This window comes from Chiloscyllium plagiosum, unplaced genomic scaffold (assembly GCF_037043375.1).
Source record: "Chiloscyllium plagiosum isolate Xiang-an unplaced genomic scaffold, Cpla_swu_hap1 HiC_scaffold_12, whole genome shotgun sequence".
Taxonomy (NCBI): Eukaryota; Metazoa; Chordata; class Chondrichthyes; order Orectolobiformes; family Hemiscylliidae; genus Chiloscyllium; species Chiloscyllium plagiosum.
In genome coordinates this window covers 18,155,704-18,171,903 of record NW_028270150.1, presented here as the reverse complement: position 1 = coordinate 18,171,903, position 16,200 = coordinate 18,155,704, and the positions used below count along the sequence as shown (strand labels likewise).

Genomic DNA, 16,200 nt, shown 5'->3' with positions numbered 1-16,200 from the left:
AGTTATTCTTGAATGATGCTGTTGTGTATGCTTCTGCCATCACCTCTGGCAATGCAGGTACTCCCCACTCTTTTTGTGGAAAAACTTGTTTCAAGCATCTCTCTTAAACGTTCTCCCCTCGTACCTTGAACCTGTGTCCCTGAGTAATTGACTCCTCCACCCTGGGGAAAAGACTCAGACTTTCCACTCTACCCATGCCATTCACAATCTTGTAAACTCCTATTATGTCACCTCTCAACCTCCAGTGAAAATAAACCCAGTCTAGCCAACCTTTCTTCACAGCTAAAATCCCTCAAACCATGCAATCTCCTGCTAAATCCTTTGTTTACCCTCACCAAAGTATCTACATCCTTCTGATACTGTAGTGACCAGAACTTGGAATACGCAATATTCCAAGTGTGGCCTAACTGAGGTTCTATAAAGTTGCAGCATAATTTGCCAATCTTTATCCTCAGTGCCTCTTCCAATTTTTTTACAACCTTCTCTACCTGCACTGCCACTTTCAGTGATCTATAGACCTGCACACCCAGATCCCTCTGCGTATCAATACTGCTAAGGGTTCTGCCATTCATTGTATAATTTCCACCTGTATTTGACTTGCAAAGTGCATCACCTCAAGCAGTTCCTTTGTACCTCAGTTTCATAATTTAAAACTTCCCCCACTAGTGGAAGCATTTTTTTCAACATCTACCTTGCCACCCACTAAGAATCTTAAGTTTCAACCCCTGTTCTTCTGAACTCTAATGAATAAAGGCCTCACCTGTTTAGCCATTCTTGAGAAGTCAACCCCTTCATCTCATGAATCAGCCTTATAAATCTCTTTTGAGTTGCTTCCAATTCCAGTATGACCATTTTGGAGTACAGTGACCAAAACGATACATGGTGTTCCAGGTGTAACTAACCAACAATGCACAGTTGTAGCAAGATTTGTCTATTTTTAAACTCCATCCTTGAACAATAAACACCAAAATTCCATTTACGTCCTCATTTACTTACAGCTCCAGTGTGATAAAGTTCATTTTCAAAGTGTTTCAGTCTAAGAACATCCGAATCCCTGTACAGTGCTTTTTTTTTTTTGGAGTCTCCCTTCATTTAAACGATAGTCTTGTCTTTTGATTCTTTCTATCACAGCATGACCTCATACTTTCTATCATTAAACTCCATCTGTCAAATTTGAATACATTAGACTCTGTCCCCTCCTCCAAATCATTAATATAGGTAGTGTGTAATTAAGGCAAGGATTGAGATCCCTGTGCGACTCCTAGTACTTTCCAACCTGAGAAAGAACCATTAATCCTGACTCTGTGTTAATGCTTCCTCAATCCTTGCTAATATATAATACCCAATACAGTGAGCTGCTATCTTGTGCAGTAGTATATTATGTGGCACCTTGTCAAGTGCTTCTGGAAATTGAAATACTTGCATCTACCTTTATCAACTCCGCAAAAGAATTCTTATCTCATTCATCAAACCTCAATTTCCTTTCACAAGACCATGTTGATTCTGTTTTATTGTATTGAGCTTTTTTAAAATATCCAGTAATTTCTCCTTAGTAATGGAATCTAGCATTTTCACAATGGCAGATGTGATGCTAACTGGCTTACAGTTTCCTACTTTGTCTTCCTTGCTTCCTGGGCAATAGTGTCCACTTAGCAGTTTTCCAATTCTTCGGAACCTTCCCAGAATCCAATGAGTTAAATAATATTTTAACCAATGCCTCCACAATCTTGCAACAACTGCCTTTAAAACCCTTGGATGCAAGCCATCTGGTCCTGGTGACATGTCTGCCTTTAGTTCGATTAGTTTGTCGAATACCTTGTCCCTTATGATAGCAACTATTACAGGATCATTCTCCCATTAGCAACCTCCTTATTTGTTCGAAAGCTAGTGCCTCCAAATAAACCTGTTGGACTATAACCTGGTGTTGTGTGATTTTTAACTTTGTCCACCCCACTTCAACACCGGCACCTCCAAATCATTGTTATCTACCATTGTCCTGTTTCCTGTTGTTAAATCTACATTTGCATCCTTTAAGGGTCCCACTTTTTTTCTGGCTACTCTTTTTATAAATCCATAAAAGCTTTTGTTTGTTATTATTTCTTGCAGGTTTACTTTTGTAATCAATCTTCTCCCTCATTAGCTTGTTCATCATTTAGTTCCTAAAGATAAACTTCCGATCCTCTGGCTGACCATTAGTGTTTGCTGCTACTTTGTATGCCTTAGTTTTTGATCAGATGTTCTCTTTGACAGGCTTTCTTAACCATGTGTGTTTCATCCTTCTCATTGAGTCATTCTTTTTGTCCAAAAGAAATTTTTGCTGAGCATTAATGAAATGATTAAATGTCTGTCATTGTCAATTAGTCTATTTTCCCAGTCTGCTTTAGACAAGTCTTTCTTCATAATCTCTGTAATTTCCCTTTTTAAATTGAGGACTCTGGTTGGAGACCCAATTTGCTGTCTTTCAAACTTAATTTGAAATCTATCATGTTGTGATTGTTAACTAAGTGATTTCTTAATAATTCGAATTCATTACAACTTACTCGACCTAAAATTGCCTGTTCTCAGGTAGGATCCATAATGTGCTGCTTTAAGAAATAATCTCTGATGCACTTTGGAAAATAATCTTCCATGTCACCCTTGTCCATATGATTTATCCAGTAATTGTGTAGATTAAAATTAACCAAAACAATTGTAGTACCTTTTGCCTCCACCATTTGCCAGTTTAAACTTTGTTGTGCAGTGAAATAACATTTTGGATCTGTAGATAAATCCCTCTTACTTTGCTATTCCTTATTCATACCTAAATTGAAGGTAAGAGTTATTACACTAATGTCCGACTCACCTTTAATTAACAAAGCTATCCAGGCTAGAATGTCAAATATCCTTGAACATTAGGTTCTCAGTCTTGTTACAAATGCTACGTGCAGTCAGAAAAAGAGCCTTAAACTTCGAGTTTTGCCATTATTACTTACTTTGGCAAATAACTTACTCTCATTTGTGCTGCATTCCTCTGCTTATGTTTTCTACCCCTTCCTGTTGCATCTTCATTATCATTTGCTTCTTCACTGATTGCACCTCTGCTGTCTCTTTGCATTTCTTTTTTTTTAACTTCAGCAGAACTGGTTGAGGCTCCTCCAAAGCCAAATTCTGGATCCGTATACCTGCCTCACTTGCAGTCACATCCTCCTATCCTTGACCAAATGCAAATTTGACATAGTTAATTTCGAGGGTTTGACTGCCTCATGAAACAGTGTCCAGGTACCTCTCCCTCTCCTGATGTCTGCATCATCAATTCTGAGCAGAAGTTTTTCGAGCAGACAATGCTTTCTGTGGATCACCAGCTCTGTGTCACTGCAGCTACTGTATATTGCCTGCCCAGCCATAACTTATACTTAATTCCGATGGTAAATATTTTAAGGGTGAATTTCTTAATTATATTCTTCAGCTGTAATAATGTATCCCAATTGAAAATCCTTGGCCAATAAGTAGAGACATGGATGAAGTAGCCACCAGTCACCTATCTATTTTCCTGTGACATCACACATTTGACTCTGACTCTGACATTTGACTCAGGTTGAAAGGGCTCTGAGTGACATTTTTTCCACGTCTGCCACTGCCCTTCTCATGGAAGTCAGCTCTTCATAAAGCTGCTCTTTCTTTTCGCTCTCTCTCTCTCTCTCGCTCAGTCACCGCTCTTAATACATGCATCCTCAGAGAGTACTGAATCCCAAGCTCCCTCAGTCTTCTCTGGACACACTCGTAAGATTTTTGTTTCTGGATCACCGCTGCTGAGAAGTCCTGAAAGAACATGATATTAGAGCCCTCGTAAATTAGGGTCTTCGGATCCTTCCCCGGACTCTGGAAGCCTCCATGTCTCTCTCCTTATCACGGTAATGATTGAACCGCATCAGGAGAGGACGAGTATGTTGACCCAGACCCGATCTCCGCGCTGCGACCTTGTGAGCCCCCTCTATCTTCAATCCTCTCATGACAGCCTCCAAGTCAAGGAATTTTAGCAGCCAGTCCTCAACAACTTCCACACCCTCAGGCAGACCGATGATCCGAATGTTTTTCCTTCTGCCCCCTGTTCTCAAGATCATCCACTTGGTCTCACAAATTACAGACCTGCATCTCCAGGGCTTGGATCCTATCCTTGGTTGAACTGGCATCAGCTTTCACGACTGTGACCCTGTGCACCACCTCATCCATCCTCTTCTCCAGATCTCCAAGCTGCTGCTCATTCTTCTGCAGCATGAGAGAGGTTGGAGCCAGCTTCCCTTCAATCTGTATCCCCAGTATCTCGTGAGACTTCAAGAGCTCATTCACCAAAACCTGGAATGTAATCGGCTCTGAGGATCCTGCAGGCTGAACTGCAGACCTGGCCTCGGATGCTGCTACTCCCCTTTTCGGCATCTGTGGATGGCTAAGTACTTTTTTAGAAGTTTCTTGGAACTCCACGATCTTTGCGGAGTCCCAAGATATCACGATGGCCTGGGTTGGGCAGGTTAAAGGTTCATCCTGCTTGTGCTACAATGCAGAGCTCTGCAGTGCGATCTTCTCAGATCATGCCACCTTGGAACCCCCCCCCAATTCATGCATCCTAACTTTTACCTTTGTCTATTTTGTGCAAAGTGGCATTCTGTTTCAACACACAAAATATATTGTTGCAGAAACTCAACAGGTCTGGCAACATCTGTGGAGAAAACAAGTTGGCTTTCAGTCAGTTTGACAGGGCAGTTTGCTTATTTAAACTTCATTTCTTACAGATTGTCAATGTGTTCATGAAATCCACATTCAAAAACTATTCTGCGCTTTGTTCATTTCAGTGATAAAATTGTTGAAGAACAACCAATAGAGGATGAAAGTGAAATTGATGATGACGATGATGACGATCTGGATGGTGAAGATGCTGACGACCAGTATGAGGATCCCACTGAGCATACAACCAGTAGTACGACAACCACTACAGAGGCCATTGAAGAAGTTGTGAGAGGTAATGGAAAGAAAAGGTTGCAGAAATTTTTATTATGCTACAATTTTGTCTATGGAATGAATCAGTTAGTATATTTTTTTTCTTCAGAAATGCATAGAATTGGAGCTTAACATGTTTTTCTCATAAAAATCAGAAATACTTAACAGGTTTGGGAACATCTGTGGAGAAAGAAACTTCATTGAAACTGTCAAGTCGTTTTGGGCTGGAAACTCTTCAGAATGGTGGTGGGGCAGGGGGGTGCTTCCAATAAAAATACCTATTTATTCAAGTTTGTGCTGCACACCATGACAATATGGACTAATTGGGAAAATGTTCTCATCCATGTTGATGTTTCAAAAAATGGAAAGAAAAGGTTGGAAGCAAGTTCATGGTCATGCTCTGAAGTCATTGTGAATTATTAAAATCCAAGTAACATTGGTTATTTCTCCTCTCTAGATGCCATGCTGTCTTTAAATGTGATGTTTACACTAATCTTACATGAGTACTTAAGGAAGAATTGGTCTGTGCAAGTACACTGGATTAGAATACATTCTCCAGTTACGTCTGAAGAGGCAAAGGGACATATTTGGTTCAGTTTCACAAGTGCGCAGTACTGTATTTAGATTGTGTTCATTTGTACTTTACTGGAGATTGAAGTTAAGGATAACTAACCCTCTATAGGTTGTTCGAAGAAAAATCATGAAGATTATAGTTGATTTTTGGAAAATTGTTCCGTACAATATCTATAGAAAGTTTGTATCAGAATGCATGAGCAGCCTCACAACATTTTTCTAGAACATCATAGGCATCTGCTGGGTCATCATCTAACCATCAAAGAATAGTAAGGGCGTTTTGGGGCAGACAGTAATCATAGGGGGACACAGTTTTAAATGTAGCAAAGAGGGTCTCTTCTGGTTTTATGTTTACATATAAAAATAAACTGCTTGAGAAAGCATCTCTGGAGAGAAAATCAGCTCTGAGTGTGTACGGAGTTTCTCCAGCACTTTCAGTTTTGTGACCTGACTAAATGCTCATGCTCATCTTCTTTCTGAATAGTTATCTCACGATGTAATGTTGCTCATGAAGCTGTCCAGTAGGTTGTGTAATTATTGCAACTGCAGCTAATGGTAGAAAGTAGTGCTAAAATATGAATGAATTTGGTGATTTTGATTTTGTATGCCTACCTATGTTGTATTTGGGTGAACAACCATTGAAATCAGATTATTATGCTTTGTTATGTCAAAAATTACCAAAACAACAATAATAGGAATTCTAGTCCCCCAAAATTGCTTGAAGTAAAAGATGAGTTAAATCATTGCAGTAAATCAAATGTGATTTATTTTGTTTTTAAATCCCCCTTATGCCTGCTTTGTCTTTTACTGATTTATAACCAGAAATTCTATTGATTGTACAATTCTGAGTGCACTAATCGATGTAAAAAATAGTCCATACTAAGTACCACCTAACTTCCAGCATACTGCTGATTTAAAAGGTGTTGAACTTCTTGATTAAAAATCTCACAACACCAGGTTATAGTCCAACAGGTTTAATTGGAAGCACACTAGCTTTCGGAGCGTTGCTCCTTCATCAGGTGACAGTGGAGGACTCAGTCCTATGACACAGAATTTATGTCAGAAATTTACAGTGTGATGTAACTGAAATTATACATTGAAAAATACCTCGATTGTCTGTTGAGTCTTTCATCTGTTTGAATACCACAATAGTTTCACAAAACCTTTTTTAAAAAGTTGCATTCTCAGGTTAGCTGTAACAATGGGAGATAGCTAGACAATATGTTGAAGACAAATTTTTGATATAAATTCTGTGTCTTAGGATTGAGTCCTCCACTATCACCTATGAAGGAGCGACACTCCGAAAGCTAGTGTGCTTCCAATTAAACCTTTTGGACTATAACTTGGTGTTGTGTGATTTATAACTTTGTACACCCCAGTCCAACACCGGCATCTCCAAATCAGAACTTATTGGTGTTGAACTTGTTGTGTTGTGATCAGTCTCTGCTTTTGGGATAGTTGACAAGGTGATGGAGGGTTCTGGTCCTGGTGTGGTAACTATTCAGTTCTGTCCAGTGCATAGCTGAGGATATTCTCTCGTCCTGTTATTGAGGTGTGCATGTGTAGAGAGTTTATACTGAGACACGGAAGAAATGAAATGGTTGCATTTATTTGTGTTAACAGTCATAGTCAGGAAAAATCCACCATCACCAAGACAGAGAGAGAATGGGTGTTAATAAAGGTGATAGATAAACAAGAATCAATCACACAAATGGTGGTCATCAAGAGATAACAAATGAGGGGGCCAAAATGGCAAAGAAATATATAAATAAATTTGTGGAAAAATATCACCAACATAGGTGATTGCATATAGATATTTCATCTCCCCCCGAAACCTAATCAGTCAGAAGAGGTAAAGCAGATCAGGAAATATGTATCAGGCTTATTTCTAATATATATGAAACCCTATAAGGAGATATTCCAAGAATCAAGGAGAGTAAACACTGCTGGTTATAGTCAGACCTAGGACAAAGACAGACGGCTTTGGATGCCAAAGGTCAATAAACTAGGCCATGGGATATTGCTGTAGACATTCTTCAGATTAGATATTTTATAATCATCATCCTGCACTGAGATCAGATGGGAGCAGGTGGGACCTGATCCCAGGTCTCCTGGCTCAGAGGTAGAGACACTACCACTGCACCAGAACAGCCCCTCCATTCTTCAGGCACTATCTTCAGCTGCTTCATCAATGACCTTCCAGCAAAAGTTAGGCTGTTCGCTAATAGAATCATAGAATCATAATAGAATCTACTGTGCAGAAAGCGGCCTCTCGACGCATAGAGCATTCAACCCTCCGAAGAGCATTTCACCCAAGCCCTGCCCCCTACCCTATCCGTGTAACCCTACATTAACCATGGATAATCCATCTGGCCTATATTTCTGTGGACACTAAGGTCAATTTAGCATGGCCAGTCTACCTAACCTGCACATGTTTGGACTTTGGGAGGAACCAGACCTCCCAGTAGAAACCCTCACAGACACAGAATGTGCAAACTCCACACAGTCACCCAAGACTAGAATTGAACCTGGGTCCATGGCATTGTGAGGCAGCAGTGCTAACCACTGAGCCACCATATCACCCATTGATGATTGCATAATTTTTAACTATTCCCAAGTACAGCAAGACTTGGACAACATTGACTTTTGAACTGACAAGTGTCAGTATCATTCATACATACATGTGCCCCAGTAAATGACAGTCTTTGACAGGAAAGAGTCCAACCATCTTGACATGTAATGGCAATACGATTGCTGAATCTCCTCCTGTCAACTTTCTGGTGGTTCCCCTGATCAGAAACTGAAATGGATCAGCTATATAACCGCTGTGAAGGAAAAAGTGAGAACTGGAGATCAGAGTCAAAAAGTGCGGCGCTGGAAAAGGACAGCAGGTCAGACAGCCCCCAAGGAGCAGGAGAGTTGACATTTCCTGATGAAGGGCTTATGCCCAAAACGTTGACTCCTCCTCTAAGATGCTGCCTCACCTGCTGTGCTTTTCCAGCACCACAATTTTTGACTATATAACTACAGTGGCTACAAGAGAAGGTCAAAGGCTCGTAACCCTGAACCAAAACTCACGACCTGACTCCCCAATTCTGTTTACCAAAGGTACAAGTCTAGATCGTGATGGAATACACCCCACTTGTCTGGATAAGTGTACCACTAACAAAAATCAAGAAGCTCGAAACCATTCAGGACACATTTCAGATTTCCAAAATGCCTTAGATTTAAAGTACCACATATTAAATCAAGTAATGTGACTAGAGCATATGGAGTCCGGGGTGGCAGAATGGATAATCAGCTGGCTTAAAAATAAAGAAACGAGAAGGGACCAAAGTAGCAATTCAGACTGGCAGAGTTAGAAGTTGTAATCTTAACTTTCGGTGTAGAGTTCATTGTCATTCGCAATTTAAGTTAGCAGTATAGATTTTAACATTTAATGCATGAACTTCTAAATTTGAAGTTAATGACAAAATTGCAGGATTAGTCAGTACTGTTTAATGACGGAACAAATTGCAAGAAAGATTAATAAACTTTCAATTGTGTCCATTCTGAAAAGTGGAATTCAGCAAGACAGACTTTATGTATTGCATTTTAATGAGAAAAACTAATGTCACATGTTCCTTGTAAAATAGTCGGAATTAAGTGAAGCAAAGTCATCATGGATACAAATCACTCAAAGCTGGAGTGAAGGCCAGTCAAGACTATAACAAATCAACCATGAACTCGGGTTTATTTAAAGGAGGATGAGATTGCAAAGTCTAGAATTAATCCAAAACGTGAATTTGAGCCTTGGTTATACCATCCTTGCATGAATTACTGCCTACAATATTGGTTGAAGCATTATGAAAAGAGTCAAGAGTAAGGTGCTGGAAAAGCACAGCAGGTCAGGCAGCATCTGGAGAGCAGGACAAACGACGTTTCGGGCAAGAGCCCTTCATCAGGAATGTGACTTGTGAGCAGGGGTGGTGGGGGGGTGTGGAGAGATGAATGAGGGGGAGGTGGGGCTGGGCTAAGGTAGCTGAGAGTCCGATAGGTAGACGGAGGTAGGGGTTATGGTGGTAGGTTGGAGAGGAGGATGGAGTGGATAGATGGGAAGGAAGATGGACAGGTCATGACTGTTGTGCCAGGTTGGAACTGGTATAAGATGGGGGAAGGGAGATGAGGCAACTGATGAAATCCACATCGCTGCCATGTAGTTGGAGGGTCCCAAGGCTAAAGATGAGATGTTCATCCTCCAGGCATCGTGTGGTTAGGATGTGGCAATGGAAGAGGCCCAGAACTTGCATATTGTTGGCAGAGTGCAAGGGGGAGTTGAAGTGTTCGGCCACGGGGGCGTTGGGGCTGGATGGTGTGGGTAACCCAGAGATGTTCTCTGAAGCGCTCTGCGAGTAGACGTCCTGTTTCCCCAGTGTAGAGGAGACCGCATTGGGAGCAACGAATACGGTAAATGACGTATGGAAGTGCAGGTAACACTGATGGATGTGGAAGGCTTCTTTGGAGCCTTGGGTGGAGGTGACGGGGGAGGTGTGGATGCAGATTTTTGCAATTCCTGTGGTGGCAGGGGAAGGTGCTGGGAGGAGATGGTGGGTTGGTGGGCAGCGTGGACCTGACGAGAGAGTCGCGGAGGGAATAGTCTTTACGGAAAGTGGATGGGAGGGCAATATATCTCTGGTGATGTGGTCCGTTTGTAGGTGGCAGAAATGGTGGAGAATGATGTGATGTATACGGAGGTTGGTGAGATGGAAGGTCAGGATCAGGGGTTTCTGTCCTCGTTGCGGTTGGAGGGTGGGGTTCGAGGGCAGAGGTGCGGGAAGTGGATGAGATGCGCTGGAGGGCATTATCGACCATGTGGAAAGAGAAATTGCGGTCTTTAAAGAAGGAGGTCATCTGGTGTTTTCTGTGGTGGAATTGGTCCTCCTGGGATCAGATGCGGCGGAGGCTAAGGAATTGGAAATAAGGTATAACGTTTTTATGGGAGGCAGGGTGAGAGGATGTGTAGTCCAGATAGGTGTGGGCGTAGGTGGATTTGTGGAAGATGGTCTTTGTTGAGTCGGTCACTGTCGATGGAGATGGAGTGATCCAGGGAGAGGAGGGAGGTGTTTGGGATAGTCCAAGCAAAGGTCAGGGTGGAATGTGTTGGTGAAGTTGATGAATTGTATGGGTGGTGTCCCAAACGTATGTGAGAAGTTCCTGGATCGGTGGGGGGATAGAACAGTATCAAGATATGTGAGGATGAGTTCAGTGAGGCAGGAGCAGGCCGAGCCGATGGGTCAGCTGGAGCACTCAGGTTTATGAAACTTGGTTAGGAGGTAGAACCGGGCGGTGCGGGGTTCCTTAACTATGAGGATGGAAGATGTGGGTGGGAGATCCCCTGAGGTGATGAGGTTGTGTACAGTTTTAGAGATGATGATTTGGTCATGAGGGGGCGAGGTCGTGGTCAAGGGGTCAGTAGGAGGAAGTGTCTTTGAGTTGGTGCCTGGCTTCAGTGTTGTAGAGGTCAGTGCGCCAAAACTACCACTGCACTCCCCTTGTCCGCTGGTTTGATGGCATTATGAAAATAGTACAATGATCGTGTGGAGGAAAAGCTTTCCAAGCATGATGCCAGAGCTGAGAAATTACCTGGAAAGATAAGCTGGGTCTTTTTTCTTTTGAATTAAACTTAATGGAAATGTTTAAAATAAATGAGTTTTGAATAGCACACGAAGTGTGTGTTTCCACTTATAAAATAGTTCAAAGGTTGAGATCATCGATTATAAAACAGTCACCATGAATTGCAGTAAGAAATTGAGAAGGAATTTATTCGAATGGTAAAAATTCAAAATTTACTGCCACGGAGTGATGGACAGAAAAAATGTATTGAGAGATTTAAGGAGAAAGGCAGTAGAAGGTTATTATGAAGTGACATGAGGATGAATGAGAGGAGGCTCAAATGGAGCATAAGTTTTCCTGAATGGTCACTTCAGTATTGTATATTCCATGTCATTAAATCTTCTTACATAGAACAGTACAGCACAGAACAGGCCCTTCAGACCACAATGTTGTGCCGACCATTGATCCTCATGTAAGGTAAACCTAGTGTACGAACCCTCAAATTTCTGTGACCATATGCATGTCCAGCAGTCTCTTAAATATCCCCAATGACCTCGCTTCCACAACTGCTGCTGGCAATGCATTCCATGCTCCCACAACTCTCTGCGTAAAGAACCGGCCTCTGACATCCCTCTATACTTTCCGCCAAACAGCTTAAAACTATGACCCCTTGTTTTAACAGTTTCTACCCTGGGAAAAGGTCTCTGGCTATCAATTCTATCTATGCCTCTCATTATCTTGTACACCTCAATTAGGTCCCCTCTCTTCCCTCTTTTTTCCAATGAAAAAAGTCCGAGCTCAGTCAACCTCTCTTCGTAAGATAAGCCCTCCAGTCCAAGCAGCATCCTGATAAACCTCCTCTGACCCCTCTCCAAAGCATCCACATCTTTCCTATAATAGGGCAACCAGAACTGGACACAGTATTCCAAGTGCGGTCTAACCAAAGTTTTATAGAGCTGCAACAAGATCTCACGGCTCTTAAACTCAATCCCCCTGTTAATGAAAGCCAAAACACCATATGCTTTCTTAACAACCCTGTCTACTTGGGTGGCAATTTTAAGGGATCTATGTACCTGCACACTAAGATTCCACTGCCAAGAATCCTGTCTTTAATCCTGTACTCAAATTTCAAGTTCGACCTTCCAAAATGCATCATTTCGCATTTATCCAGGTTGAACTCCATCTGCCAACTCTCAGCCCATCTCTGTATCCTATCAATGTCATGCTGCAGCCTACAACAGTCCTCTATACTGTCAACGACACCTCCAATCTTTGTGTCGTTTGCAAACTTGCTAACCCATCCTTCAATCTCCTCATCCAAGTCATTAATAAAAATTACAAAGAGTAGAGGCCCAAGAACCAAGCCCTGTGGAACACCACGCATCACTGACTTCCAGGCAAAATACTTTCCTTCCACTACCACTCGCTGTCTTCTGTCGACCAGCCAATTTTGTATCCAGACAGCTAAATTTCACTGTATCCCATTCCTCCTGACCTTCTGAACGAGCCTACCATGGGGAACCTTGTCAATGCCTTGTTGAAGACCATATACACCACATCCACCGCTCATCAACTTGTCTAGTAACCTCCTCAAAGTATTTTTTTTTTAAATGTAAGGCTTGCTTTTCTATAGAACTTCATAGAATTATAGAATCCCTACAGTGTAGGAACAGGCCATATAGCCCAACAAGTCCATACTGACCCTCCAAAGAGTAACTCACCCAGACTCATTACCCCCTACCTTATTACTCTACATTTGCCCCTGACTAATGCACCTAACCTACACTTCCCTGAACACTACGGGCAATTTAGTATGGCCAATTCACCTAACCTGCACATCTTTGGATTGTGGGACGAAACCGGAGCACCCGGAAGTAACCCACGCAGACATGGGGAGAATGTGCAAACTCCTCACAGACAGTCAGCCGAATCGAACCCGGGTCCCAGGTACAGTGAGGCAGCAATGCTTACCACTGAGGAACTGTGCCGCCCTAACTTATAACCTATAACTTCAATACATCCCTAAGCACTTGAGAGACCATTTTGGAGATATTGTCTTATTGGGCTCCATGTGTGGGGGCAGTGTGAGTAATTTGATTGGCAAAAATTGTGAGGAAAATATTAAATTGATAAAAACTGTCCAGTTTCCATAATCCTCCATCAAAATGGTGATTTTGTTGTGCAGAAAGGACTCCAGTCGGGATCATAGAAGAATCGTCTTGACATATTGGCGGGCTTGAACCCACTTGAACAGGTTTTTTCAAAACATTGCCCTTTGCTTACCGAAGCTTTCTGCACAATTATAGGCAGTACTGATGTGACTTTGGAGAAGCATAACCTGCCCAAAGGCACACTATTGATTAGATACTCTTTAACGTGGCAACAGGCCATTTGGCCCAACAAGTGCACACCAGCTGTACAAAGAGTAATCCAGCCAGGCCCATTCCCTGTGACTAATGCACCTAACGATATGGGCAATTTAGCATGGCCCATATGCATTGTGGGCAGAAACTGGAGTACCTGGAGGAAACCCACACAGACATGGGGAGAATGTGCAAACTTCTCACAGTCACCCAAGGTGGAATCGAACCCGGGTCCCTGGTGCTGTGAGGCTACAGTGCTAGCCACTGTGCCACCCTGACTATATCTGATTGGAAGGGAATGTAACATTCTTGCTGAAATATTTCAGCAAAGCTCATTCGATCAGCTTGTTGGCTGAGGCAGTCGGAGCGTTCAGCTCAAACTAATACTGACAAGCGTCTATTGCTCTGCTAAAGGCATTTGTATAGTAGATTTTAGGGATTTTGTGACATCAAATAAACATACTCAAACTGTTATTTACAATTCTGTACATTCATCTACAACTTCTGATTCGTCAACCCATAAAGGATGAGTATTGAATCGTAATCCATTTGAACTAATTTGCTAATAAGTTCCAAGGTGTGTTTGCTGTAACTTCAAAACCCCTGGCAAAACTGTCCGTGGCCACCACCATTACCACTAAAAAAAAAATGAATATTTCAGAGTTTTAATGATTGGGCCCAAAAGCCTCAGATGTGAAAGAGCCACTCGGTCTAAAACTATACAAACAGGCGAGTGGACTTCAGGTTCGATTCTTGGTGAGGAACTAGCTGATCTTAATTGGGAAATAATTGGTGTGCTACATTTACCCTTCATAATTATGTTGTGGAAAGTGCGATTGCAATCAGTCTAGGTTTCAAGTTTCTGTAAAAATACTGAATGAATGAAACTGAGATTTTGCTCTAGTGTAAAGCCATCCATAAGTCCATAAGACATAGCAGTGGAAGTAAGGCCATTCAGCCCATCGAGTCCACTCTGCCATTTACTCATCGCTGGTGGGCATTTCAACTCTCTACTTATCCGCATTCTCCCCGTAACCCTTAATTCCTTGTGAGGTCAAGAATTTATCAATCTCTGCCTTGAAGACGTTTAACGTCCCGGCCTCCACTACATTCCATGGCAATGAATTCCACAGGTCCACCACTCTGTGGCTGAAGAAGTGTCTCCTCATTTCCATTCTAAATTGACCTCCTCTAATTCTAAGGCTGTGCCTACGGGTCCTAATCTCCCCGCCTAACGGAAACAACTTCCCAGCATCCACCCTTTATAAGCCGTGCATTATTTTGCAAGTTTCTATTAGATCTCCCCTCAACCTTATAAACTCTAACAATCCCAGTATCCTCAACCATTCATCATATGTTAGGTCTACCATTCTAGGGATCATCCATGTGAATTTCCACTGGACACACTCCAGTGCCATTATGCCCTTCCTGAGGTGTGGAGCCCAATATTCCAAATGAAGCCTAATTAGAGCTTCATAAAGTCTCAGAAACACATCGCTGCTTTTATATTCCAACCCTCTTGAGATTAATTACATTCACTTTCTTAATCACTGACTCAACCTGCAAGTTAACCTTTAGAGAATCCTGGAGTAGCACTCCTGGATCCCTTTGTTCTTTGGCTTTACGAATTTTCTCACCATTTAGAAAATAGTCCATGCCGACATTCTTCTTTCCAAAAGTGCAAGATCTCACATTTGCTCACGTTGAATTTCATCAGCCATTTCCTGGACCACTCTCCTAAACTGTCTAAATCTTTCTACAGTCTCCCCACCTCCTCAGTACTACCTGCCTGTCCACCTAACTTTGTATCATTGACCAACTTCACCAGAATGCCCCGGGTCCCTTCATCCAGATCATTAATATATCAAGTGAACAGCTGCGGCCCAACACTGAACCCTGCGGGACACCACTTGTCACTGGCTGCCATTCCGAAAAAGAACCTTTTATCTCAACTCTCTGCCTTCTGTCAGTCAGCCAATCCTCAATCCATGCCAGTCGCTCACCCCGAACACCATGGGCCCTCACCTTACTCAGCAGCTTCCCGTGAGGCACCTTATCAAAGGCCTTTTGGAGGTCTAGATAGATTAGATTAGATTACATTAGATTACATTACAGTGTGGAAACAGGCCCTTCGGCCCAACAAGTCCACACCGACCCGCCGAAGCGAACCCACCCATACCCCTACCCCTACATTTACGCCTTACCTAACACTACGGGCAATTTAGCATGGCCAATTCACCTGGCCCTGCACATCTTTGGACTGTGGGAGGAAACCGGAGCACCCGGAGGAAACCCACGCAGACACGGGGAGAACATGCAAACTCCACACAGTCAGTCGCCTGAGGCGGGAATTGAACCCGGGTCTCTGGCGCTGCGAGGCAACAGTGCTAACCACTGTGCCACCGTGCCGCCCACGAGTTGAGATAAAAGGTTCTTTTTCGGAATGGCAGCCAGTGACAAGTGGTGTCCCGCAGGGTTCAGTGTTGGGCCGCAGCTGTTCACTTGATATATTAATGATCTGGATGAAGGGACCCGGGGCATTCTGGTGAAGTTGGTCAATGATACAAAGTTAGGTGGACAGGCAGGTAGTACTGAGGAGGTGGGGAGACTGTAGAAAGATTTAGACAGTTTAGGAGAGTGGTCCAGGAAATGGCTGATGAAATTCAACGTGAGCAAATGTGAGATCTTGCACTTTTGGAAA

At 42.6% G+C, this 16,200-nt stretch overlaps 1 protein-coding gene across 4 annotated transcripts in view; it reads left to right on the top strand.

The window, feature by feature from the left end:
• The window catches only part of appa (amyloid beta precursor protein a), a 183,801-nt gene that overhangs the window by 121,352 nt on the left and 46,249 nt on the right, over positions 1 to 16,200 (top strand). For all 4 annotated transcript variants that reach the window (XM_043701400.2, XM_043701399.2, XM_043701398.2 and 1 more), the window contains exon 6: positions 4,827 to 4,993. In XM_043701400.2, the coding sequence (XP_043557335.1) occupies positions 4,827 to 4,993 (167 nt within the window). The remainder of the gene's footprint in view (positions 1 to 4,826; positions 4,994 to 16,200) is intronic.